This window comes from Notolepis coatsorum (genome assembly GCF_963971535.1).
Source record: "Notolepis coatsorum genome assembly, chromosome: 6".
Lineage (NCBI taxonomy): Eukaryota > Metazoa > Chordata > Actinopteri > Aulopiformes > Paralepididae > Notolepis > Notolepis coatsorum.
The window spans coordinates 135,995,513-136,021,970 of NC_140170.1; the positions used below are offsets into that span (position 1 = coordinate 135,995,513).

At 41.7% G+C, this 26,458-nt stretch overlaps 1 protein-coding gene across 1 annotated transcript in view; it reads right to left on the reverse strand.

Moving 5' to 3' along the window:
- The window catches only part of cse1l (CSE1 chromosome segregation 1-like (yeast)), a 53,548-nt gene that overhangs the window by 9,920 nt on the left and 17,170 nt on the right, over nucleotides 1–26,458 (reverse strand). Inside the window, exons 8-23 of the mRNA XM_084316411.1 lie at nucleotides 25,561–25,653; nucleotides 25,265–25,432; nucleotides 25,038–25,167; nucleotides 24,801–24,866; nucleotides 24,309–24,511; nucleotides 24,047–24,131; nucleotides 23,722–23,783; nucleotides 18,626–18,762; nucleotides 17,791–17,894; nucleotides 16,423–16,520; nucleotides 16,157–16,307; nucleotides 15,699–15,907; nucleotides 15,403–15,500; nucleotides 14,106–14,191; nucleotides 11,654–11,735; nucleotides 151–297 (exon numbers count right to left, since the gene is read on the reverse strand). Of these exons, the coding sequence (XP_084172537.1) occupies nucleotides 151–297; nucleotides 11,654–11,735; nucleotides 14,106–14,191; nucleotides 15,403–15,500; nucleotides 15,699–15,907; nucleotides 16,157–16,307; nucleotides 16,423–16,520; nucleotides 17,791–17,894; nucleotides 18,626–18,762; nucleotides 23,722–23,783; nucleotides 24,047–24,131; nucleotides 24,309–24,511; nucleotides 24,801–24,866; nucleotides 25,038–25,167; nucleotides 25,265–25,432; nucleotides 25,561–25,653 (1,919 nt within the window). The remainder of the gene's footprint in view (nucleotides 1–150; nucleotides 298–11,653; nucleotides 11,736–14,105; nucleotides 14,192–15,402; nucleotides 15,501–15,698; nucleotides 15,908–16,156; nucleotides 16,308–16,422; nucleotides 16,521–17,790; nucleotides 17,895–18,625; nucleotides 18,763–23,721; nucleotides 23,784–24,046; nucleotides 24,132–24,308; nucleotides 24,512–24,800; nucleotides 24,867–25,037; nucleotides 25,168–25,264; nucleotides 25,433–25,560; nucleotides 25,654–26,458) is intronic.

Genomic DNA, 26,458 nt, shown 5'->3' on the forward strand with positions numbered 1-26,458 from the left:
CTAGATAAGATGTCTCTATACATACACATTGCTGCTCAATAAATTAATTAAGCAATTACAAGTACAGTATATATGCTTTTCATGAAGGGGGGGGGGGGGGGGGGGTGTATGGCTGCAAAAAGCTTGTGTTCCCATCTCATGATTCCTCACCAGAGTTTGGTGTATTCTGTGTCCATCATGGCAGGGCATTCAGTCAGGACTTTGGTGATTCCCACAGCACAGATCTTCTTCTCCACTGGGCCAGACACCTTCTGGACCTCTGGAATGACTATCTTCTCCAGCACCATGCCAAACATCCTACAAGAGAGCATCCAGCACAATTAGGAACACAACAATACTGTAATTGCCGGACTATAAGCCGCACCTGAATATAAGCCGCACCAGCTAGATATAGAACAAAATATGAAAAATAAATTTGTACATATTAGGAGTGTAACGGTACACAGAAGCCACGGTTCGGTACGTACCTCGGAATTGCGGTCACGGTTCGGTACAACAGGATTTTTTTTTTTATAATTATTATATATTTATAATAATTATTATAATTATCATTATTATTAAATATAATAATATTCTATAGGCTAGTAGTAGTCAGTGATACTGGTGTAATTCTGTGTCCAGGCAGCGTGTATACCTTCCGCAACGGAATTCTGTTTCCGGGATCCTCTGATTGGCCGCGACCGCCACGTGACCCGCCCCCCTATCCAGCGCTGCCGCGCGCAGCAGAGCGAGCGGCCACGGACTCGCTCGCTTACTCAATTTATACGCATGGAAGTATTGACTGAATGAATTAATTAAAACTTTATTTAACAGATTGCAGAATGGGTACAATACAGTACGGCTCAATACACACAATTGTTAAGGGGATGCAGACCTGAGAAAGACGTTTGTCTTGTTTACATCAGGGTCCCCCATTTTCAATTCATATAGAACGACTACGCCGTAACAAATCATTAAAAAAATATACCGTTAACTGGAATATGTTGTGCCTTTACACATATGTTGGATTATGTAATTGGTTTGTCATGACAAACAAATAAAAAAAATCGCGATTTACCCGCTGGCTACAACAACACTCAGTGACTGCATGTAGTCAGAGCCAGAGCTCAGCGATGCCGCTCACGGCAGCACATTCTCGCCGCGGGCTGAGCTCTGGTGTCCGCTGGAGCAAGCCAGAGACAGCCGGCGATGCGATATTTTATTCGTTTGTCATGACAAACCAATTACATAATCCAACATATGTGTAAAGGCACAACATATTCCAGTTAACGGTATATATATATATTTTTTTTTATCCACTTTTTCTCCCATTTTCTATATTTTCTCCCATCCCAATTTCGTATCATCCAATTCAACCCTCCCCTGTCACGAACGCCGTTTCTTGCCTCCCACAAGCCGGCTGCAATGTGGACTAAGTCATACATAGCACAAGTCCCCTCCGGTACTTGAGGTAACAGCAGTAGCATATTTTCACCTGCGCAACTCGATCTCTCAGTGGCGAGGAGTAACGCGTGGGAGGCTCACGCTGCCCCCGACACTTCCGATTCTACTGCGCAGGCGCACCAACCGACCTGTAGGAGTCGCTGTCCACAACCCCCGATCCCCACCCATCAGTTTCCCACCCCCTAATACGGCCAATGTGTATTAGTACGGACGACCAGCTAAACTGAAAGCAATGTGGAGCGCTGGGCTCGAACAGGCGAGCCCAGCGTCGCCAGTATTCGTGGCGAGCGCCTTGCCCACAACGGTATATTTTTTTAATGATTTGTTACGGCGTAGTCGTTCTATATGAATTGAAAATGGGGGACCCTGATGTAAACAAGACAAACGTCTTTCTCAGGTCTGCATCCCCTTAACACTTTGGTCGCCAGGCTTATATTCTTAATATACCATCCTCCGCCAGCTCTATTTGTCTATGGGGATGTTTACCTTCTTTGCAGGGCTATAACTTTTTAAATTGTATTGCTAAATTGACATTACTATGGCCCATTCAACGTCAAGTATCTATTGTTCAGGGTGTAGCAACGTTGTACTTTTTCATTCACATATTCATACTAAAATACGGTCTAAAGTATAAGTGTTTTTATCGTTTTCTGCAGCTTTCTCCAGAACGTGATTTATAGCCCCAAATGCATTATATTGATGATCAAATACAGTTTGATAGGAATCTGAGCGAGATAAAAAATGTCAAATGGACGTGCTTCTAGAAGTTACTACTGATCATCTGATGTTGACCGGATGGGGGGGGGGGGGGGGGGGGGTCGTTTTATAATTCCGTGGCCAACGTTAGATGATTCATCTAGTGTGGGTGATATGATCATTAGAGCAGTTAGTATCGAACAAGTTAAAAAATAACGCTGAATCTTACCGTAGCTTCCTCATAGCGCTGGGCGATGAGCGTGGAACAGAAATATTCCTATTATGGGATGTAGAAATATGCGATCCATTTCCAGGTTGTATAATAGTATATACGTCCAAATCATGTTGTTTATAGAGTTATTGGTAACGGATTGCTATCCGTTGTGTCTAGCTCGAGTCCTGGGACTATTACAGAGTGATCGGACCGAATTGAAATGAGCACCAGCTTCCATTTCCTGTTTCCGCTCTGGGCAATCCGCCGATCGGCCACCAGATGGCGCTCTTGAACCGTTGGAGAGTTGAGAGGGGATCAACAGTAGATCTCATGTCTCCAGGGGAGAAATATGATTTCGATCACAGATTTTTGAAATATTGATATCAAAGACGTGGTACGGCGTCTTTGGCAGAATGAGCATGGCGGGGAAAGACGTGCTACGGCGTTTTTGGCGACCATAGTGTTAACAATTGTGTGTATTGAGCCGTACTGTATTGTACCCATTCTGCAGTCTGTTAAATAAAGTTCTCATTCATTCAGTCAATACTTCCATGCGTATAAATTGAGGAAGCGAGCGAGTCCGCGGCAGAGCTGGATAGGGGGGCGGGTCACGTGGCGGTCGCGGCCAATCAGAGGAACCCGGAAACCGAATTCCGTTGCGGAAGGTATACACGCGTCCAGGCATCCACGAGTAAATTAATTGCCTACTGCACCTAATGACTATTTTGGTAGTCGACTAATCCGTCGATTATTTCTTCGATTAGTCGACTAATCGAAAAACAATTATATAAATATATATATTAAAAAAAAAATTGCACTACCTATCTTTGTGAAAGTGGCTTCTCAGCTCTGGTCCAGCTGAAGACAGAGCAGAGGAACAGATTGGAAATTGAGCATGACCTCAGAGTTGCTTTGAGACTCTTGTCAGGACCAAACAACATCCCCAGTTATCCCATTAGTTCCCCCAAACTTACTGTCGGTCTGTTATGTTAAGCTAAGAAGTCTTCAGCTGGCTGGACCAGAGCTGAGAAGCCACTTTCACAAAGATAGGTAGTGCAAAAAATAAAATAAAATGACTAATCGACGCAACAATTCCTCGTCGACGATTTTTTATAATCGACCTACAGCCCTACATTGAGTCCCACAGACGCGTTTTGTCATTAGTTCATGCTGACCTTTGAGTGCCCCCGACACTATATAGCGTTTGTTTGTCTTTTTTTTTAATATTATTGGCGATTTGAATTCATATTTCATCAATCGAGCCTCACACTAGTGCTGCAGAGTCTCTCTGAGCTCACTTGGGAAGATACCGCCCCCTATCGTCTCTCCCTGTGTAACTGCACCCCATTACTTTACACTGACGAAGGGGGGGTGGCCAGTTTCCTCATTTTACTTTTCCCTCAAGCCAACTGAAGAATCCATTGTGCTCGCCGGCCCGGAAAACGCGTGGATTATGTATTTACAGTACCAAACACTAATCAATAAGCGTGATCGATATTTGGAATGGCGATCAGGAATTGGAATAATCTTTTTGGATAACATCTGATCTCAGGTAAGGAATTTATTTTACCAGTCTTAGGATAATCAGAGCTGTTTTCACAGAGATATAAGCGTTTGCCCTATGCGTGTGTGTCTGTGTGTGCGCGATCAGGAAATGAGAATAGATATTTCAGCCCGCCTCTATAGCGTGCATAAGTACACATACTATCGATAATCTAGCATTTATTTGAAAACGATTCATAAATAGGCCAAAAAATGACAACGTGTTTGTGTATGCTAGAATATTCCAGTAAATGCCCATCACGGAATCTATATATTTTCCTTGAAAACGAGGGCTTTTCAAAATGCTATAAAACGGAAATGAACCGATTAAAAACAATCCGTTTCAACAATGTTTGACTGCAAACAATTCATTGATAAATGACAGGCAGATTAGACACATAGCCATAATTTAAGACAGAGATTATGCGTTCACAGCGCTATTATTTAAGTGGGTGGTGGCATTTAACAATGCTTTACCATGTTAATGGCCGGTAATTAGGGATGCTCGATATTGGCTTTTTTACCGATATCGGAAATTATCAACCGATATCACATTTTAATGCCGATATCGGCCGATAATATCGGTAGGTCGATAATATCGGACATAATTTCTATAGAAATGTTAAATTAAAAATTCAAAAATTCAAATTAAAAGCTTTGAGAAACCGATACAGATATTTTCGGACATCCCTACCGGTAATCAAAGTGTTAACAACTTAGTTTCACTTATAGAGGATTTAACTTCACGTGAAGCCGAGACGAATACTAGAGAACAGATGACATGTTACACAACAATGGCAGAGGATTATCAATATTTTGGATTTAAACAGTAGCAGGCAGCAGCAACTGGAGAGGAGCGCAGATGATCTGGTGGTAATGTTGTGCTTTTATTTGTTCTCTGATCAGCTGTGAGACTCCGCGGTCCGCCAGAAAAGGTTGACGTGTGTGTTCGCGGGCGCGTGTGTCTTTTGGTTAACATTATTGGGCGAACAAGAAAACGAAAGAAAAATTGTAATGACCCTGCTGTGTTAAACATTTAATTAATTCATCATGGTTTTGTTTTAGGGACAAATAGGCTGTAGTAAACAAGAGAGGAGGGGGGGAGAGCAGAGTGCAGTGTCAGTGCGCGCTGTTGTTAATTCTGTCCGCTTGTCATCTGAGACGTATTCGGCGTATGGCTGGATGTACCGTACCGTGACGGCCGTAACGTAAATTCGCGGGACGAATACACGTACCGTTACACCCCTAGTACATATACAAGCCGCAGGTGTCCACTAGACACCTGCGAGAGTGCCCCTGGTGGGCGTTCGCTGTAAAAATCAATAGATTAGCCGCATCGTTGTATAAGCCGCAGGGTTCAAAACATGGGGGAAAAGGTGTGGCTTATAGTCCGGCAATTACAGTAACTGCATTACCACAGTTACTTGGGCAGTATACCAGGGTATTTAAAAATCCAGACGGTATGATTTTCAATACCATAAAAAATACAGATGCGTTTCTTTCTAGATGGGATCGTCGCAGCGAGCGTGACGTCATGGAGTTTGCGCCACGTGACGTTATAGAATGCGGTTATGGACCGGTGGCCGTCCGTTTATTAAGGTCAGATGGACCATGGGGTTTGGTTGGTTAGTGTGTTTTAATTTCCATACATCGGATGATTGTGGATTCGGGTATCGGAGCATTTATCTAAAGTTTTGAGAGTACAGATTTGGGGTGAATGTGGACTCGGGAACACGTTGTTTGGGTATGGTTAAGCATATAGAAGATGAACGTATGAGGGTCTGGATATCTTTTCTTAGAAAGTATGGATAATTGTCAGAGTTATGAATGCCGGGGGGAGTGTATGGTTGGTAAACCGTTCCAGTTCGACTGATTGTGTGCGTATTGGCTTCGGTATAGGGGTTTAATGGCTTCTGCTGGGTTTTGATTATCAGTTAATCAATGCGGATAAAATTTTGTGTACTATCGTGAGTCACGTTGGTCTCATTTCAGCCTCCGGTAACCTCTTCCACCCGATGGGACCGGTACCGAAATGACATCTGGTCATAAATCAATATTTTTCAGACCGTTGTATAAAAGTAGCTATTTTTTATTTCAAACGTATTCAAGTATTAACATCATAAACATGTCACAACAGCATGTAGAATGTATATTAGGGCTGACCTTTTTTGGAATTCGAAGCTTCGGGGCCGAGATTTGATTTAAAGCTCAGAAATACTTTTTTTTTTATGTTGTGGGACTTGTACAGCACTTTGTTCAACTTTGTCAGTGCTGTAAAGTTTAAACCTTTTTAAATCTTAGACAAACTATTACTAAACACTTTGCTTCCATGAAATATTGTAAGCAGTCATTTGAGGCTTTATAAAAGCAGCACAATGAACACAAATCTGTCAGTGCCGAGTCCGACCTCATCTTAAATAACAAACAGCATTGCTTGTTGTATTTAACAAAGAGAGGCAGAGTTGATTTTGCAAAAAATAATTAAGAATTCATATATTATAATTTTTTTTCCATATTCGAATCCCATGCCCATCGAACGAAGCTTCGAAGTATTTAAGACAGCCCTAATGTATATTATCATCAATACGTTAGTTTAGCAATAGGCTAAAAGTGTTATTACCGGTAGATAGATTTTACTTTTCAATTTGGTCAAATCTATTTCGCGAGGGCGACCATTTTGGATATTTTGAACCATGGGAATTGTAGTTTTGTTGCGGCCATTTTGTAGCAGACTTCCACAGGTCTGGTTCTGCGTTGGAATTTTGGAAGACTACACTTCCTGTAAGGTTCTATGGGGTTCAAGGTTCAGAGTTCTGTATGAATTATTTCAATAACTAAGGGGCGGCTGGGTGGCGCAGCGGTCAGGGCGCCTGCACAGCGAGGGAGGGAGATGGTGAGGGTAGTGTGACCTCCCACACGTTACACCTCACCAATGAGAGTCCACGCTGGCAGATGAAAAGATGCTGCTGGCTGTCTCCCATGTCTCGGAGGAAGCATCTGATAAACTTCAGGGCTCCCTAGACTGACCAGTGGGGGGCACATGCGAGCAACGACCAGGAAGGGGAGGGGGGGAATTGGCATGAGAAAAACACAGAAAAACTGGAGAAAAAGTGGATACAAAAAATAAAAAAAAAATCCAATAACCGTTATTATTCGGGATAATAAGCCACAAACGGTAACGTTTTTGACAAATATTGAAAGGCAGTTAGTTTCTATTCCCCATTGTTTTTTTTTCTTCTAAATGTTACTTGTCCTTTCGGACAAGTTATGTTTGTTGATTTTTATTGGGTTTTTAGTTACTACCAGGCAGTCAGAGAGAGTGAGAGTGAGAGAGAAGAAATGGGAGACAGAGCAGGGGAAGACATTTGGCAAAGAACGCCAGGTCCGGGAATCGAACTTGGGTCGGTCGTGTTGCGATGCAGCGCATTACGTCAGGGCTGTACGTTAACTTTTTTTGCACATAGCACTGGTGCTACAGAGGTTGATAGTTTTGTAGCACAGGCCAAAATCTTGTAGCACGAGTATAAAACGTCTCTAAAATCTCTAAAAACAACCACAAGTAGTGCAGTTCATTACTTAAATAGGTATGTGACTGGCAAGGGACATGAATCTTGCATACAGGGCACACAAAATCCAAACTTTAACAAGAAATGCTTTTAGACAAATTCTTTCTTTATTTGCCCATAATGTAAAACAAAAAGAACAAGGACATAACCATATAACCGATATGAAGCAGTCCGAGACCAGGCAGCGCTGGTGTGGACTCAGATTACAGGGAAAGCTAGAAACCAACCTAGAAACACCTAGAAACCAACATAACAAATAGATATAATGCATACAAACACCTGTACATATTTGTGGAACCAAATAAATAAATGTATTATTATTATTATTATTATTATTATTATTATTATTATTATTATTATTATTATTATTATAATTATTCGTGTGTGTGTGTGTGCGTGCGTGTGTGTGTGTGTGTGTGCACTGCACACGTGTCACAGTTCCAGCATCATGTCTGCTGGCCACTTTTTCAGATCCACACACACACACACACACACACACACACACACACACACACACACTATTGCATTAATCAGAACTAAGTACAAGGAACTCTGCATGAATGAAAAGGGCTTTATAAATAAAATGAATTATTATTATTATTACCTTATTTGCATATTGTCTCGTTATTAGATAGATAGATAGATTGATTGATAGATAATTAATACTTTATTGATCCCGGAGGGGAATTTAAGTAGCCATACGATGGAGTTCTTTTTACAGAGTAAAATTAGCGGCTTAAATTTAGTGAACAGCATTTCTTCCTTGGCGATGCAATATGCCACATTCATCTTAAACTTTACCTCACGGAGATCAGCATCATCCGCTCTGGTCGTCTGTTTACTCAGCGAGTGCAAGAGGGTGCGGGAGTAGGATTTTGCAGAACACCGGCCCGCGCTCAGGAGTTTGTTTAGCGTTGAAGGCATCCCGGGCAAGAATGTGTCGATGGGACGTATTGTGTTTATTAATGTTATCCCTTTTTAGGATATTGTTACCCGCGAGTCAAGGGATTCTCTGATCGGATCTTTTCCGGAGTCTCCCGGCACCAGTGACAGAATAATAATAGCTGTGCTTCCTCATTTAAAAATATCCACGGAAAATCATTTTCCCACTCTGCGTTATATCTGTACATCTTGTTAATCTTCTCCTTTTGTCTCGTTTCTATTAACGGTGGTCCCTCTCGGGCTCGTTTGGGGTTTTGATCTTGTACTTCTTTTGTTGGATTTAATACCTTAAAAAAGCGCTTCATCTTGTCGAAGTCACCCAGTCAGTGTACATTGAGCTCGCAACTTAGTCGCGGGGATATTGTTCGCTAGGGATTATGGGATTTGGTGTTTGATTATGGACTCTACGCGAGACGGGACATTGTTTTTAATCGCACGAGACTACAAGTACCAAGTGGATAGCGTGGCGCTGTGGTCCATTCAATTTACCGTCACACTTTATTTTTTTTTGCTTGCTCCACGGGCCATCGCACCAGTGCTACTGAAGTCAATTCATTCATCGCACAGACTGACGTCAGTGTCGCACGTGCGACATATATGTCGCAATGTACAGGCCTGCATTACGTGGTTCGCCACTTAGGCGCCCCTTCTCTTCCCTATTGTTAACATGTAGGAACAATTCGATCTGAAATTAGTTTAGTTAGCTACTGATAGCTCCTGATATCAACAAATGCTCCAGCAATAGTCTAGTTACGTACTAGTGTATGGGATACCTCCGTTAGCTCACGTTAGCTTAGCTCACTGTTCAAAACGAAATGTCCCATTCAACTAAATAGTTCACTGAGGCGTTGTCTTAACGTTATATTTCCGGCTAGCAGTAGCTACAGATAGCTCCTGATATCAATGTCTTATAACACGCATTCGATGCGTATTCGAACCCCGGCTTGCATCTCAGTCACAAACGGGGATAGCTGAGGGAGTAGGGTATATCTGCAGATCCTAGGGTATATCTGCAGAGCCGAATGTGATTTGCTCAAAGCAGAGTATACACACAAGACAGTGGAGATAGCAAGCATTTTGACTTGTTGCGTGGTGGCGTTGTCTCGCAAATACAACTACAAGTCTAATTATAATATATATATATATATATAAAATAAGTATTTATTTATTTTTTATTAATCAAAAACGATCGGTATCGGATCGGTATCGGCCGATATGGCTCAAGACGATCGGTATCGGTGGCAAAAAAAAGTGATCGGGGCATCCCTAATATATATAAATGTGCGAATTGGCTATAATAAGGTAATTTATAAGCCTCCTATTATATAATAATATTTCAAATTGCATTGGTCCGGATGGGAGAATTCAGTACTGTATCTACAGAAACTTCCGTTTAATCATCTTCCCTTTATTCATTTCCTTAGATTTTTTTGTACACATGATCTCAAGAAGGTACTGAACGAGATCAGTGGCAGTTTTTAATGTTTGGTCATTCATTATTAGCATGGTGTTATTCACTGTCAAAGATGCAAAGACAAATCATAATTCATATTCTTCTTCGTTTCATCACAATTTAAGCAAGCCTAGTAATAGACAAATATTTCGGACACTGAATACATTCCCCGAGGTCCATAGATGTCCCTAGATACCAAGAATATGCAAATGACGTTGTAGAAGTGGAGCAATATTCCATTTACCTAGGTATATATTTTAGGTGGATTTTCAGAAAATATTCCACGAGTCGAAGAGGTTAAAGGTTATTTGTAGGGCTGACCTTCAAAGCTTTTTTTGGCAATCGAAGCTTCGGGGCCGAGCTTCGATTTAAATTTGAAGCTTCGAGAGAGAGAGAAAAAATTTTGTTTAATTTTTTTTTATCTTATGTTGTGGGACTTGTACAGCACTTGTAAACGTTGTTGTTTTTAAATGTGCTCTATAAATAAAGTGGATTGGATTAATTAAGTAGCCCCTTTCGTGACTGACGCAGCCAACAAGGTTTCACTCGGCTGCCCTGCCTGGGTGCAGTGGGGCTGCTCTCACAGCCAACGACATGACATTACATAATTATGTTGCAACCTTCGTCTATCAAGCAAACAATTATATGAATATTTATATGTAGTTGATAGAGACAAAGGCAGAATTCGACTTAATTAAGCACGTTTTATTAAGACATATTTTTATATGGGTCGGGACACTTTAAAAAAGCAGCACAATGAACACAAATCTGTCCGACATAGTCTTAAATAACAAACGGCATTGCTTCGCTTCTTCGTCGACATGTCTGCTGCACATGTCCTTGTTGTTTTCGACACAGATAACCTCCACGTGCTTGTTGTAGAGAGGTGGAGTCGAGGCACCGCTTACTTTACTTTTACTTTGATTTTTTTTTATGTTCGAAGCTTGTGCCGAGCTTCGCCTCAGCAGTCCCCAAGCCCCTTTCGTGACTTTCGGTTTGCAAGCCTGGGGCTTTTGTGACCGCAGTCACTTATTTATACGGCGCCACCACCCAAGAAAATAACAACCAAGCGTGATCGGGGGGCTCGGAGTGTGTAAAAAAATATATCAGATATGAATTTCAAAGATACCCAGCGTACAATATGGGTTTAACACAGCTTCACGATGGGGTCTGGAAGCTCGGAGTTGCTAATAAACAGTTTAAATCATTGTTAGGAAACACAAGTGGTACTCACAACGAACTCTGGCAGCAAGATGGCGTCTTCTCCTTCTGCAACTTTTTTTGTCGCATGCCTGGTGCGCCAGCAATCACTGCGCTCCCTATCGGTCCCTGTTGGTCATTACCTATAGGCCATTACAGGGTAGAATCTGCTGAGCGCGTCTCCTGTGTATTGTTGTAATGACCAACAGGGACCGATAGGGAGCGCAGTGATCGCTGGACGCACCAGCCATTTTGCCAAGGTTCGCTCTGTGAGTACACTCGTTTTATAAAAATGATTTAAAAATGTTTATTAGCAACTCCGAGCTTCCAGACCCCATCTTGAAGCTGTGTTAAACCCATATTGTACGCTGGGTATCTTTGAAATTCATATCGGATATATTTTTTACACACTCCCGAGCCCCCAGATCACGCTTGGTTGTTATTTTCTTGGGTGGTGGCGCCGTATAAATAAGTGACTGCGGTCACAAAAGCCCCAGGCTTGCAAACCGAAAGTCACGAAAGGGGCTAGCAGTCCCCAGATCCGTTTGGTCCGAAAGCGCCTACTGACCTAAAGACAGTTGAAAAAGAAACACTCACTTTGGCTGGATGCTGTCAAAAATCTCCTGAAGTGCAATAGCTCCATACTTGACACCAAATAGATTGATAAACACCAGGAAACCTGTGGGTGAAAGAACTTGTGAACATCAGAGCCAGTAAGGTAGAACACAGCATAAAGACATTTTAAACCCAATAAATGGGGCCAATGCTTACTGTACTGACACAATACAGATATGATAATATACTTGTTGCCATATTAAGGACGTTGGAAGACAGTCACTGATTCCTTTAGACCAGTGGTTCTCAAACTGTGGTACGCGTACCACTAGTGGTACTGCTGGTGGTACTTGAAAACATTTCCAAAAAAGCAAAAGCTATTTTTTTTTTGCAGTCAGGCCACTGAACTTAGAAGCAGGCCAGGCCGCGTGTAGCTTATTCCCAGCGGAAGAGTACGTTGCGTGTAGGGATGGGTACCTTTCACATTTGAACCGATACCGGTACCTGTGAATCGATACCGGTACCCAACGGTACCTTTTTTCGGTACTTTAAAAGAAGAAAAAAAAAAAAAAAAAAATCTTTTTTTTTTACTCTTTTTTTCTTTTCATGTCAACGTTCACACGCACAATATATACGCTTACCTAGGATTTGACTTGATTCAACAACAAAGCAGTCGGAGCAATGACAACCCAAAAACTGTCGAAATTAAATTTACCTACCTCAGTCGTAAAAAAATATCCAAACTTCAAATAACTACAATTTCGACAGTTTTCGGCTTGTCATTGCTCCGACTGCTTTGTTGTTGAATCAAGTCAAATCCTAGGTAAGCATATATTGTGCGTGTGAACGTTGACATGAAAAAAAAAAAAAAGTAAAAAAAAAAAAAAAAAAAAAAAAATTCGGTTTCTCACTTGATTCGATACTCGGTAGTACCGACGTGTTTCGGTTCGGTACCTCAAAAGTACCGAATTCGGTACCCATCCCTAGTTGCGTGCTTCCGCGTTTTCTCTGATTGGCCATGACGCCCATGTGACCACGGCAGCGCGAGAGAGCTGCAGCGCGGAAATAGGCTGTCTATTGCCTCGCGCTGCAGTGCGGAAATAGGCTGTCTATTGCCATTCTCTAAGACAAACTCTAACCTTAACCAGCTCCTTAACAGCGCTTAAACTTAACCCTTCTAACCATAACCAACTCCGAAACAATGCCTAACCTTAACCATGCCTAACCTTAACCTTAACTATAACCAACTCCGAAAGAATATTGCCATTCTCTAAGACAAACTCTAACCTTAACCAGCTCCTTAACAGCGCCTAAACTTAACCCTTCTAACCTTAACCAACTCCGAAACAATGCCTAACCTTAACCTTAATGCCTAAACTTAACCGGCGAAAGAATGCACGTTAAAAAAAAAATAATAATAAATTGAATGGATTCGAACTTGTCACCAACGGACCGCAGCGCTGCCAGTTGAGCTTCGAATGAAAATCATCTGGGATTACGGCTACATAATGCCGCAAGCTCTGCCGCTCCGGAGATCACTGTGACAGAGAGTAATGCAGTCTAAACAGTCATAAATCTTTAATTCAACTTCAGCCCTGATCATAACTATTTATTTTTAGATTTCTTGTAATGTCAGATAAAAAATGAAATACTCCCACTTTTCTGAAAATAGTTGGTGTTAAATCTGACATTACAAAAAATCCATCAAAATATGTGTTGCTGCTAATCATTGACACATGCCTAGCCTGTAATAATCCCCCCCAGAAAAATTTACTTTGCATTTGATATATTGTAAATATTTTACTTTTTGTGTGTTTTTTTTAACAATAATTTGTGATGCCATCACACAAACTGGCATTTAAAGGGTAAACATTCAAAAATGTATTGAATATGCGTTTTATTTTATTTTTTACAATAATTTGTGATATCCATCACAAACACTGGCATTTAAAGGGTAAAAATTAAAAAATTCCTGCACCAGAATGCAGGAAATTAAGTTTTTGTAACTAAATAAGTGTGTGTGTGTGTGTGTGTGTGTGTGTGTGAGAATGACAGACAATTGCTTGCTGTGAGAGAGAGAGAGAGTGAGAGAGTGAGAGAGAGTGAGAGAGAGAATTAAGTACATTTGCTGAAATACAGTTGTTCTTAATTTTCTCACTTGCTATGTGAGAATGTTAGTTATTATGTTCTCAATGCCCCTTGCATTGTATGAGTTGTGTGGAAGCGTTTGCTAGTTCTAGTGCCATCCCTTTGTACATTGTGGCTGTGTCTGACAAAAGTTAACAATAAATAATGGTATTAGGAATACATTTGCCTCCTGCGTGAACTGTGCATAGCTGAATAGACTGTATTTTAACGCCGGTCATATGGTGGTACTTGGAGAGCCAGCTACGTTCTCAGGTGGTACTTGGTGTAAAACGTTTGAGAACCACTGCTTTAGACATTGCTTAAAATTCATAGTTCTAAGATTTGAATGAGACATAGCTGGACTCACTCTTGATGAACTTGGTGGTTTTGGAACTTTGTAGCCTCTGGAAGAGCAGGATGAAGATCTGTTTCCTGTACTGTATGATGGATTCACTGAGGAAAAAGAGAAAAGACAAATACAATAACTAAGGAAACAGAGAAAGTCATAACATATCCATTCTTTATTTAATCTTTTTAAATGCAAAGCACCTCATAGTAGGGGTGGACGGTATGGTCTCAAATTTATATCACGGTATAATTTGAAGCATAGATGGTAACGGTATATATCGCGGTATCAGTGTTTCCGTTAGAATAATTTTTTTTGCCCGATAGGCAGGCTATATAAAGAATGACATCCTCAAGGCATGTAGATTTATAATATTTTAACTTAAAACTAGGCTACTTTTGCGTATAAAGTCATTATATTCCAAATAAAATAAGTCCCGAGTCGAGACTCCGTGCTGCTCCCATTGCAAACAGCAGGGCTGGATGCTGGATTTTGCTAGAAGCATATGTAGCTGCAGAGCCGCAGAGCCAGGGGCTCTTTCAGGTCAATTCAGCCGTTGGGTGGGGGGGCGCTGTTGAGCGGCCTGTGACCAGACCTGAAAGAGCCCCTGGCTCTGCGGCTCTGCAGCTGCATGCTATTTCGCAAATCCACTGCTGCAGCCTTCCTCCCGCTGCAGCCGTCGTTATCATAACACTACACACATATCATAATGTTTACAGCAAACTGTAGTTGATCACCAGGTATGTTTTATTAACGTAGAATAATTCATATAAGAAAAACGATAGGCAAGATCTCTTACCTTTCTCCACTGGTTAAAAATGCCAGGAACTGAAATTGAAACTGATATGCGTTTACGGTATTATGAAATGACAATTGCGTGTTGACACGCCCAGTGCGCCCACTGCGCGAAGCCTCCTAAATAACTTTCCAGTTTGCACATATCTATTATCTATGACTAATTCTATCTATTTTTAGGGGCAAATGCGATTGAAATAGTCACGCTGTGGTTACATAACGACAACGTCATTGCTATTTTAGAGCTGCTCTACCGGTTACACGGTATAGTCAAAATCCATACCGTAGAGCAAATTCATACCGTTTATACCGTATACCGTTTATACCGTCCACCCCTACCTCATAGACTCACATGTTACAAACTCACTCACATTAATTCACCTACTCACTCACAGTTAGCCACTCTGCCCCTTGTAACCGTTCACAGGCATGGCACTTTGACTCATGTTCTAAGTATCTGCCCTGGCATCTATAACGTGTGTCCTTGTTTCTTCAGTAAGCGGATGTCTAAGGAGGGACTTACGTGGGCATGTGCTCTACGATGCTGTTGAGAAGATAGAAACCTTGGTGGTCGTTGGCCTTGGAGGCAATGAGCTTTTGGAAGACTCCGAGCAAGCCAGGCTGAAATGAGAAAAGAGAAGAAGGCCAGACACAAGTGTCAAACACTTACCCACTGGAAATACCCAAAGAAAATGAATCCTTATAACTCCTTATAGTGCCCAGAATGAAGGGTCGTGCTCATCAACAACTATATCCATGGCGTCTTCCGCCTGTTCTACATAAAATCACAAGGTACTTACATACTTACAAGTAACTTACTATTTTATCTGCGGCAGAGCCGGCGATGGTGGTGCTCCCCTTCTCCAAGTAGGCCTGGAGCAGGCGCACCAGAGGGGGGATGTTGCCGGTGCGCTCCCACAGCGCAGGCTGCAGCAGGTGGGGGAACAGAGCCATGTATGAGTTGGGGATGGAGTTGGAGTGGATCTCCAGGAGGAGGGACATCACCTGGAACACGTACGGCACAAATTCTGCAACAAAGGAGATTCAAGAGAACACGGACGGAATGTTCCAATTATTAGTACAATTCACTAATCTGAACCCCCCCCCTCTCTTTTCTTGATCCTCCAATCGCAACTGTTTCTTCCCTTGAACAAACTGTTGTGATTGGAGGATCAAGAAAATAGGGTAGGGTTTGAGATAGGTCAATTCAGTTGACAACAAGTACTACTAGAGGTGGGAGTTATTCAGTTATCTATCTATAAGTAAAAAAAACCCACCCTGAACATCGCTCTGAAGGATCTCTGTGAAGACGGGGAAGAGGGCCTCTTCAAAGCTGCTGACCGTAGTGGGGTTGGCCTTGCAGGTAATCCGGATAGACAGGCACATGGACTCAAACAGGTAGTGGTTAAAGTGCGGCTTGCTGGGGTTCTAAAAGGTAGTTAAATATTACAATAGTTAGAAAACAACTAGCCCCAACACCAACATCTCTGGTCTATATCTTAGTATCTGTGGTGATGTAAAGTGCATGAAGAGTGTGGCTCACCTTGCTGACGGCGAGAAGTTTGTGAGTGAGCTGGCCGATCAGAGTGGGAATGTAGGGAACAATGGCATCCTGCAGCAGGGAGAAGCTGCGCATAATAGCTAGGAGAAAAGTATATATACACATTTAAAATAACATGAGTCAGACTGCCATGCGCTGATTAACATTAACACGATCAGTGCCGACCTTGTTTATCTTTTTACCCCGTTGAATGCCATCATCCACTTCAATGTTAGCGTTAAAAACGCATAATCTATGTTTTAAATTATGGCTATGTGTCTAATCTGCCCGTCGCTTATCAATGACTTGTTTGCAGTCAACATTGTCGAAACGGATTGTTTTTTTAAAATTGGTTCATATCCTTTTTATAGCATTTCGAAAAGCTATAGTTCTCGGAATTTAAAGATTCCCCCATAAACGGCATTTTTTGGAATATTCTCGAATACACTAGACACGTGGTCATTCGTCGGCCTATTTATGAATCGTTTTCAAATAAACGCTAGATTATCGATAGTATATGTGTACTTATGCACGCTATAGAGGCGAGCTGAGAAATCTTTTCTCTCGTTTCCTCAAGATCACACACACGCTGTTATCTCAGTGAATACAGCTCCAATTACCCCAAGACTGGTAACATAGACTCCTTACCTTAGATCAGATGTTCTCCAAAAAGATTATTCCAATTCCTGATCGCCATTCCAAATATCGATCGCGTTTATTGATTGATTATTGGCTGCTGTAAATATATATTCCAGGCTGCTTTCCGTCTCGCGATCAGATCCCTCATCATCAGATCCATAGCCAGCATAATGGAGCCAGTTGGCTCCACCTCTACAGATCCCACAGGGATCCAGCAGTATAATCAACTGACCTGCAGTTACACAGGGATAGACGATAGGGGGCGGTTTTCGTCGTCGGCACTCAACGGGGTCTGATAAAACGAGAATATTCGTCGTCGGCATTCAAAGTGTTAAAAGAACACGCCAACATTTTGGGAAATTACTGCTTACAGTCTTGTCCAGAGAGACAAGAAGATAGATACCAGTTTACTCTCTGTGCATTCAGTAGAAAGCTATCTGGCTGCATGTTAGCCTAGCTTAGCACAATGAATGGAAGCAGACATGACGGTTAGCCTAGGTATTGTCCAAACAACACCTCCTCCCGAAGGCTAACTGGTCATGTCCACTTCCATTCTTTGTGCTAAGCTAGGCTAACGTGCAGCCTTCTACTGAACGCACAGAGAGGAAACTGGTATCCATCTTCTTGTCTCTCTGGAGAAGACGGTAAGCTAATTTCCAAAAATGTTGGCGTGTTCCTTTAAGAGCAGCAGAGAGAAGAGTTTCATGTAACACTCTTGGGTTAAGCAGCTACCTTTCATGATATATTCATTCTCCGAGGAGCCAGGAAGAGCCAGGGACTTGAATAAGTTGTTGAGCAGCTGTTCAGTGACGGGACCGAGCTCTGCTGCAGTGATACTGCAAAACATGGAGGGATGTGCAGTTTAGAGTCGGGATGAATGTCTACGAGTTATAGACCTTTTCAACTTAACATCATTAAGATAAAAAAAAAAGAAAAAAAATATATCAATAGCCGACGGGAAACAGCTAGGACCAGAGCATATTTCCTAGCAATGCAGTTCCACTGAAACAGTCTATACAGTACATTAGCCTTGCAGATTACCAAGGATATTTTGGATGACCGGCCTAATATACAAACGACCAGCATTAGAGATGGGCATTTCCTAAATTAGTACAGCTTTGAGATCAATTTCTTGATTTAAATTAAAAAATAATAATAATAATAATAAATTATTTGAAAAGAAAATCCATTTCAAACAATGCATGCAGTGATTCAGAGGCTGGAAAAGCATGCACTGCTTTGCTAACAGCTAGACGAAGGGGAGCAGTCTGGAGCAACACGACTGAAGTCAACAGAAAACTGTGTAGGCATGAGTCCTATTATCCTGTAACAGTACATAGAGACAAGGCACAGGCAAAGTCCTTCTAAAAAATTTGCCTTGAACACAAAGCAATTTGGAATTAGAAGAAAAGAATACAAGAAACGGATTGGAAATGCCACACAAAATAATGGTCAACAACCAATAAAGAAATCTACCAGTTAGATGAAGCTTGAACAGAGCCTTTTTTTGTATGAATCCTAAAATTACTCATCGTTCTTATCGCTTCCCAGGCAGCATGCCACTCACAGTGTGGAGTTGGTGGGTCCTCTCATGGTGAACAGTCTTTCCAGGGCATGGGCAGCGTAGGTGTGTTCCACTGTGCTCTCTGCCTGCAGGTGGGCTATCAGCAGAGGGATGGCCTGCAGCAGCTGCTCTTTGGGGAGCTGGAGGAGATAGAGACAGATATGCAAAACACTCACTGGACCCCATGTCTGAATTAATAATGTTATACCAGATTTTTCAATTAAAAACGTTTTTTTTTTTACCAGAAATAAAAGTAATAATTCTTCAATTATCCGTTAAATTAAAATCTTGCCTGCCAATGGGACCAGTAGAAAATCCAGCCAATAACAATCAAATTGAAGGCAATACATGAACAATAAATGAACAGAAATGAACTATTACAATGTTGTGAAAATGAACTAATATTTACTAGGCAATTTTGACTAGCCTAAGTCTCACTTAGGATGAGGAGGAAGGACTAATGTTAGTAAGCTCATACAACATACAGCTTTGTAATAGAAAAATGTATGGTGAAACAATCAACCCAAGGTTGTCATGCATGAGGGAATTAGGCTGAAGTTACAGGAGGGGAAAACAACAACGTTGCATTTTCGAAGTCGAATGGCAACAGCATTTTAGGCCATGGGGGAATACAGCAACGTTTTTGTTGCTGAATGATTACGTTTGCTGTCCAAGTTAAAAAGAAACGCCGTTTTGTCCTACTGGCAACGCTGAAAAGGTGTTTCCGTTTTGGATACTCGCCAAAACTCGCAGACAATGGTGCCATGTAATCTGCGCGAGCCGGATACGGAGCAGTCGTTGCTCAACGCCCATGCGCAGTAGAGACCTGCACGGTTATTTCCAGTGTTTACAGCAGAGCTGTCCCAAGTAGCTGCGGCTACCATGTGTTGTCAAGGTATTGTTATAAGGAGCCCAGTCCAAGCTACAACAGTCTGCATTCCCTTAACAATTGTTTGTATTGAGCACGTTAGCACGTAAGCTAACAAACTTCGCTGCTAGCCACAATGCTATACTGTTATAATGGCATATCCCAATCACGTTAGCACGTAAGCTAACAAAATCGGCAACAATCTTTTTGAGAGACTAAACTCCGCTCTTGGTGGTCAATTGTGTTGATGTTAGTTTTGTTTATTGCACTCTTTGCTGAAAAATAAATGCTACGTTGGCTAAATGGCTCACGCGAGGCATTTAAAGATGGTGGATTGTTGATTTTTAGCAGGAAGTGTATTGGCACATTCAACTTTTCTGATTGGTTGAAAATGGCCTTCATGTTTGAACTACATCGCCACCTACTGCTTTGGCATTGTACTACATGTATATACATGTGCTCAGGAGGCAAAAACAATGTCTAACTTGCCTGCCATTACGTTGCGTTCTGAAAAGCAAAACTGACCCTGAAAACGAAACAAAAACTGGCCATAGTGTAACCGCAGCCTTAGTTGGCATTTTTGTTTCCCCAGCAGCAACGGTCAAAAGGTGTTTTCGTTGTCAAAAGTCCCTTGGAACAGGTCATGTAATCTTGCGCGAGCCGTTGCCGTAGTCGGGTGCGTGCCTGGACACCGTCACTAAAAAATAAAATAAAGATTTTAACTTAAATTATAGAGTTTTTTTTTCTTTTCTGGAATTTAAACGTTGCGAACTAATCTCGTTTACTGTTTTCTAATCTATCCGTCGCTCACACATGCACACACTCGCTGTGTTTGCTCTGTGCACGTGACGAATACCTCCCGCGCATGCTCAGTGTTGAATTCAGTGATGATATCCGTTGCCGTCTGACCCTGCCTAGCTTGACAATCAGAGCTCAGGAGACAACGTGTCGTCTAACCTGACTTGTTTTTTCACAAGTGAAAATGCAACGTTGTGTTTTCCCCTCGTGTAACTTCAGCCTTAACACTTAAGAGTGTCAGCGACGCGATAACTTTTTTTTTTTATTAGCGATTTGAATTCATATTTCATCAATCTAGTCTCACGTTAGTGCTGCAAACTCTACCGCCCCCCATCGTCTCTCCCTGTGGTACTGCACCCCTTTAGAATGGATTGAATGAAACACATGGGGGGGGGGGGGATCCCGCTTCCTCATTTTACTTCTCGGGCAAGTCACCCGAGGGGATGGGATTCATTGCAGAGCCGCAGAACAGCGGAGAATGTGTGTTTACAGTACCCAGCGTTGGATCAATAAACACGATCGATATTTGGAATGGCGATCAGGAATTGGAATAATCTTTTTGGAGAACATCTGATCTGAGGTAAGGAATCTATTTTACCAGTCTTAGGATAATCAGAGCTTTTTTCACAGAGATATCAACGTGTGCCCTGTGTGTGTGCGTGTGTGCTGATCAGGAAATGAGAGAATCTATTTTTCAGCTCGCTTCTGTAGCGTGCATAAGTACACATATACTATCGATAATCTAGCGTTTATTTGAAAACAATCCATAAATAGGCCAAAAAATTACAAAAAATGTGTGTATTCCAGAATATTCCAGTAAAGGGCGATTATCACAGAATCTTTATATTTTCCTGGTATAAAACGGAAAAGAGATTAAAAAACAATCCGCTTCGACAATGTTGACTGCAAACAAGTCATTGATAAGCGACGGCCAGATTAGACAGCCATAATTTAAGACATAGTTTATGCGTTTGCAAATATGAGAGCTCCATCATTGAAGTGGGTGGTGGCACTCAAGGGGGTAAATAGGAAAACACGGCTGGCACTCAAACTGTTAATAAAATGGAAAAAGCACTGGAATACATTAGTCATCGTGAAGCAAGTGAATGAAAATAATGACGGGAGTGACCAAGTTAAAATCAACACTGATGAGACAGTGAACATTATGGTGGACATACTCCTCATAATAGAAATAAAAGGAGAGTTCTACTAGGAAACAACAATGTACCCCCTGGGAACCTGCAGTATTTGACAAAGTACTTAGCAAGAGGGCAGAGCTACTGAAGACACATTTTCTATTTATTCCAGGCACACTCCGTGACAAGCAGTCAACATGGTAGGAGCATATCACTCTTCTAGGGATGCACTGTGAAAATTGTGGCCGATACCGATATTAATATTGCTGTTCTGGCCGCCTGAATACTGTTGCCGGAGGCAATAGGAGCCTCTGTTGACACGGGTGCGGGAGGGGCAGGGGGAGGAGGGGCAGTGCGCTGCAGCTCTTTGTGCTTGAGAGAGAAGTCAGCGAGTGAGAACTCCACTAAGAATTTGATCATGTTTTTCGATCGGTTTTCACGATCGGCGAAAATAAAGCATTATCGGAATTCACCGATCTCATATTTATACTGAATATCGGCCGATACCGATCGCTGGCCGATCGGGGCATCCCTAATACCAATATTTACCGATGCCGATATCTCTATAGAAAACACTTTTTTATGATAATCAAATAAAGAACTATTTTCCAAAACTCATTTATCTTTTTTACTTTTGTAACTTATTTTCAGAAATGACTGATATTTTGAAACTATTTGAGGCCAAAACATGTATTAAAAAAATAAAAATAAAAAAATATTATTATTATAATTTTTTTTATATCTGCCCTATCTTGATGACCAATACTGATGTGTAAAAAAAACTGCCATATCGGCGGCCGATATATCGTGCATCACTACACTCTTCTAGTATGTACAGTAGGGCTAGCAAGACTATTCAGGTTTGAATGATAAAACAGGCCCATCCATCTATCAATCATCAAAACATGTCCCTGGCATGTGCAACGTGTAATCTTTTCAGCATTTAATGTGTAATCTTTTCAACATTTAGCTACAGGTACATAGATACATCATATGCAATGATAAACAATGTCCTAGTAACGGGCGGGTGTTATATTATTTCATGATAATAAAGTAGCTATAATGAGTCAAAAAGATAAAAAGCAGTAATGGCATGTACTCACCCTACTCATGTACAGTAGGCATCAACACTATACAGGATTTATAGACCTAAATAAACTTCATGGCTCATCTCCTACTCTGGGTAAAAATAATCGTTGCGACCCTAGTCAGAACCTCCACTCTATGGCCAGCCATAATGTATAACCCATCATGTACATTGTCCATTGACTTGTTTTGTAAATTTAATATAAGCTCATATAATACTTTATAGGGCCGGAATGTTTACCATTTGTCCTACAAATCAAATTTCCACCGGCCCATTGGCTTGCACCAAAATCTCCTAGCGGAAACAGTGTTGTACATAAAATATATAGTATACTATAGGGCTGGGCGATATGGCCAAAAATGATATCGCGATAATGATATCGATAACAATATCATATCACTCGATATTCGATATTATCGATATTGTTATAAGCATAAAACTAATTTTTTATTTTTATTTTTTATTTTTTTTAAACAGATTTATGTTTATTTTGCAGCAATTCTTTGTCGTTGCCGCCATGTTTAGTGTTACATCCCCTCACACTCCAGTTCTCAGGCTGCAGCTGGTTTGAAAGCGAAAGTAAACCGGCTTCTCTGCTGGCTGTGGCTCCAGGGGAGTTGAACAGTTCTGGCTCTGCTAGTTTCTTTTCTATCTTTTGGCGATTTTTTGGTGGACAAACCACAGCACATGTGCACCGTGTCTGGAGTCTAGCTCTGCTAGCACACATAGCCTACTGTGTACAGACGGTTTCAAACTGTATTTTAAATTAGAAAGCAAACAAAATAAATAGACAAGAGAAAAATAAATCTCAATTTGGTCAGTATTGTCATTTGGACAAGCAAAGCCATTACTTTAAGTTGCAGGCAAGAAAGACAAGTCTGTCCAATGTCTCTGGTTTAAACTGCCCTGTTGCAGGTCACAACCCCCGCCCCCCCGCTATAGATTATTAAAATATATCACGATAATTATCGTTATATCGCCCAGCCCTAGTATACTACATACTGTACACTGGAGAACAGCCTACCATTCAAGACACGAAGTGCAGCTTGCTGCATACAACCTACTTAGTGGACTTTAGCTCCCAGGCAGAAGTGGATGTTATGTTTATTTACATACCATTTTTGTCGAGTAGAAATGGAAATGACAACGCCAGAAGAATTGTGGAACAGAAATGATCACATGGGAGGTCATCATGGGAGGAAGAACATACCTGACTTCTGAAGATCATGACATACTTGATGGCATCTGCCTTCAGCACTGGGAACTCATTGACTAGGAGGGAAAAACCAAGAAATCAATTTAGCTCATTTGACAGCATCTACATTCCTTCATGAATTTGTCATATGGATTGATTTTTTTGTCTGAATTGTGAGTATACTATAGTCTATTCTTCCAATATGAAATGCTAAGAAATAAAAACCCGTCATACTGTATCATGTCTTTGTATCAACACCCCATCAATTAAATAAACAAAGCCTTCACTTGCAGCATAAGCTACTATGCTTTCAGATTAGGGCCTGCGAGTGCCTTCTTACCATTAGGGGATTTCAGGTCTGTGAGAATGTGGTTGACGAAGAATTCTGTGAGATTTACCAACTCGTTGGCTTGCGTTATGCCATGCTGAAAAACAAATAAAAAATAGTACAGACAGTCAATTTAGAAAGCATGGAAATTAGTAAAAACAACACAAGCACAGCTTCAGGGAGCAGTTACATTTTAAAGAATCTCTGTCTTGAAGTTTTACCCCATCATCTTATTTTTAAATGACCCCTTTAAATATCACGATGTCATTGTTACCTTTTGTGTCTGGGCTTTGGATGCCAGAGAAGTGACCAGGTAGATGGCAGCATCTTTGTGCTTCCAATTCACCCCTGGGTTCTTGGCATACTCCGTCAGCATGGAGTTGACGTAGCCAGAGAAGATCGCTGTGACGGGGGCCTCGAAGAATTTACACAAGCCTCTCACCAGGTCACACGCTGCCCTGCGACGAGTGTCGATGTCTGCAGGAACACAGGACAAATAGGGTTGCGGTTCCCCAATACTAAAATCTGATACCAATAGCTACTTAATCTTTCTGCAATTTTAACTCCTAGGAAGATATTAGATCTTTCTAATGGATAAATAATCCATCTCAAATACATCTACTCCAGTGAACCCAAACGAATGGTCTAAATATATACAGTCTGTAAAACAAATGCATCTGTCCACGATCCAGATGACAAATAAAGATTAGTACTCTTGAATCTCTATTGGCAGTGATCAGCACATGCAAGTGTAATCAGTTTTTACCTGATCCTTCAAGGTCCCTTCGGATATATTCCTCAGAGTTATCTTCAAAGGCCTCCTCATCTGCACCTGAGGAGCAACAATCAGTAACAACCGGTGATCTGGTCAGTATCAAAGACCATGCAGGCGTTATGTGTGACGAGGAATGATGAATCTGATCAGTTCAAGAGAGTGAAAATATTGGACTCCCCCTTTCCATGCACATTCCAGTCACTCAATCTGAATAAAGCATCAACTTACTTCTGAACTCCATGTTGGGTACGATGACCTTCTCGCATATGCTAGTGAGCGTGTTCTGGTCTTCAAACAGGTGCTTGTAGTGAGGCCTTTCACACACAGACGCCAGGAATTGGATGGCATTGCTTACAAGCTGAAACAAAAAGAGACAGAATATTTATATTAAAAAAAATTAAAGACTGTTCCTTCTGAACAGACGAACAAGACTCAACAGACTAAATGAGCCTCACCAGGTCATACTTGACCTCCTGGCCAGTGGACACCAGGAGGTTCCAGATAGCGGTGACAAAACGAGGCAGATATGGTTGGAATTCCTCGTCGTACTTCTGAGCATACAGAGCAGCATTGTCACAGATCTGAGACTTCAGAAGCTCCAGGAGGCCCGCCTCTTCCTCGTCCTGATGAGCAGACAGAAACACACAATGTCATTACCATTCCACAGCAGAGAACTGGAAACGGCTTCCATTAACCAATAAAATAAAATAAGATACTGTATATCTACTTTGTTTTTTTATCCTCAACTCACATTCGTTTGTAAGAGTTTATTATCCAAAGTGAGTAGGTTGTGGAAATTGGACATCCAGGTTTCCATGTTGTCTTCGAAGAACTCTGGAAGGTCCTGTTAAAGAATTAAGACAGAAACTTGAGGATTTAAAATGTACTACCCTACCTGACCGCGACCCAAAAAACACTGGTCTATTTTGATCCTGTGCTGCTCTAATTTCTTTTTTTTTAATCTACTTTTTCTCCCATTTTCTATTTTTCTCCCATCCCAATTTCGTATCGTCCAATACTACCCTCCCCTGTCTCAAATGCTGTTAGGCCATGCCTCCCACAGGCCGGCTGCAATGTGGACCAAGCCTTGCATCATGTGTCCCCTCCGGTACACGAGGAGGCAGCGGTCGCATCTTTTCACCTGCACAGCGCAATCTCTCAGCGGCGAGGGTCTGCGTGGGAGGGACACGCCGCCCCCGTTGCTTCCCGATTCTGCTGCGCAGGGCCGCAAGCGCACCAACCGCCCACCAGCTTCCCACCCCTAACACTGCCAATTGCGTTAGTATGAACGACCAGCCAAGCTGGTAGCAATGCCGAGAGCTGGGCTCGAACCCAGCATCTCCTGCATTAGTGGCGAGCGCCTTGCCCACTGCGCCACTTAGCCGCCCCAGCTGCTATCATTTCTATGGTATATAGAAGTTAGCTTCAGTCCAGTCGGGTTAAATTAAAATAAATGATATGTCAACTACAACGACTCAAGTCCCACAGCAATAAAACAGGATCCAATCCCGACTTAATTTCATTTTAGGGACCCAGGACTGTCAGGCTTCTGTGGTAAAAAGTAGGTTTTTGTGACAAAGACCATCAATAGTCAGAGAACAATAATATAATCAACACAAGAATGCCTGACAAAGCCTCAGTGTACAAAG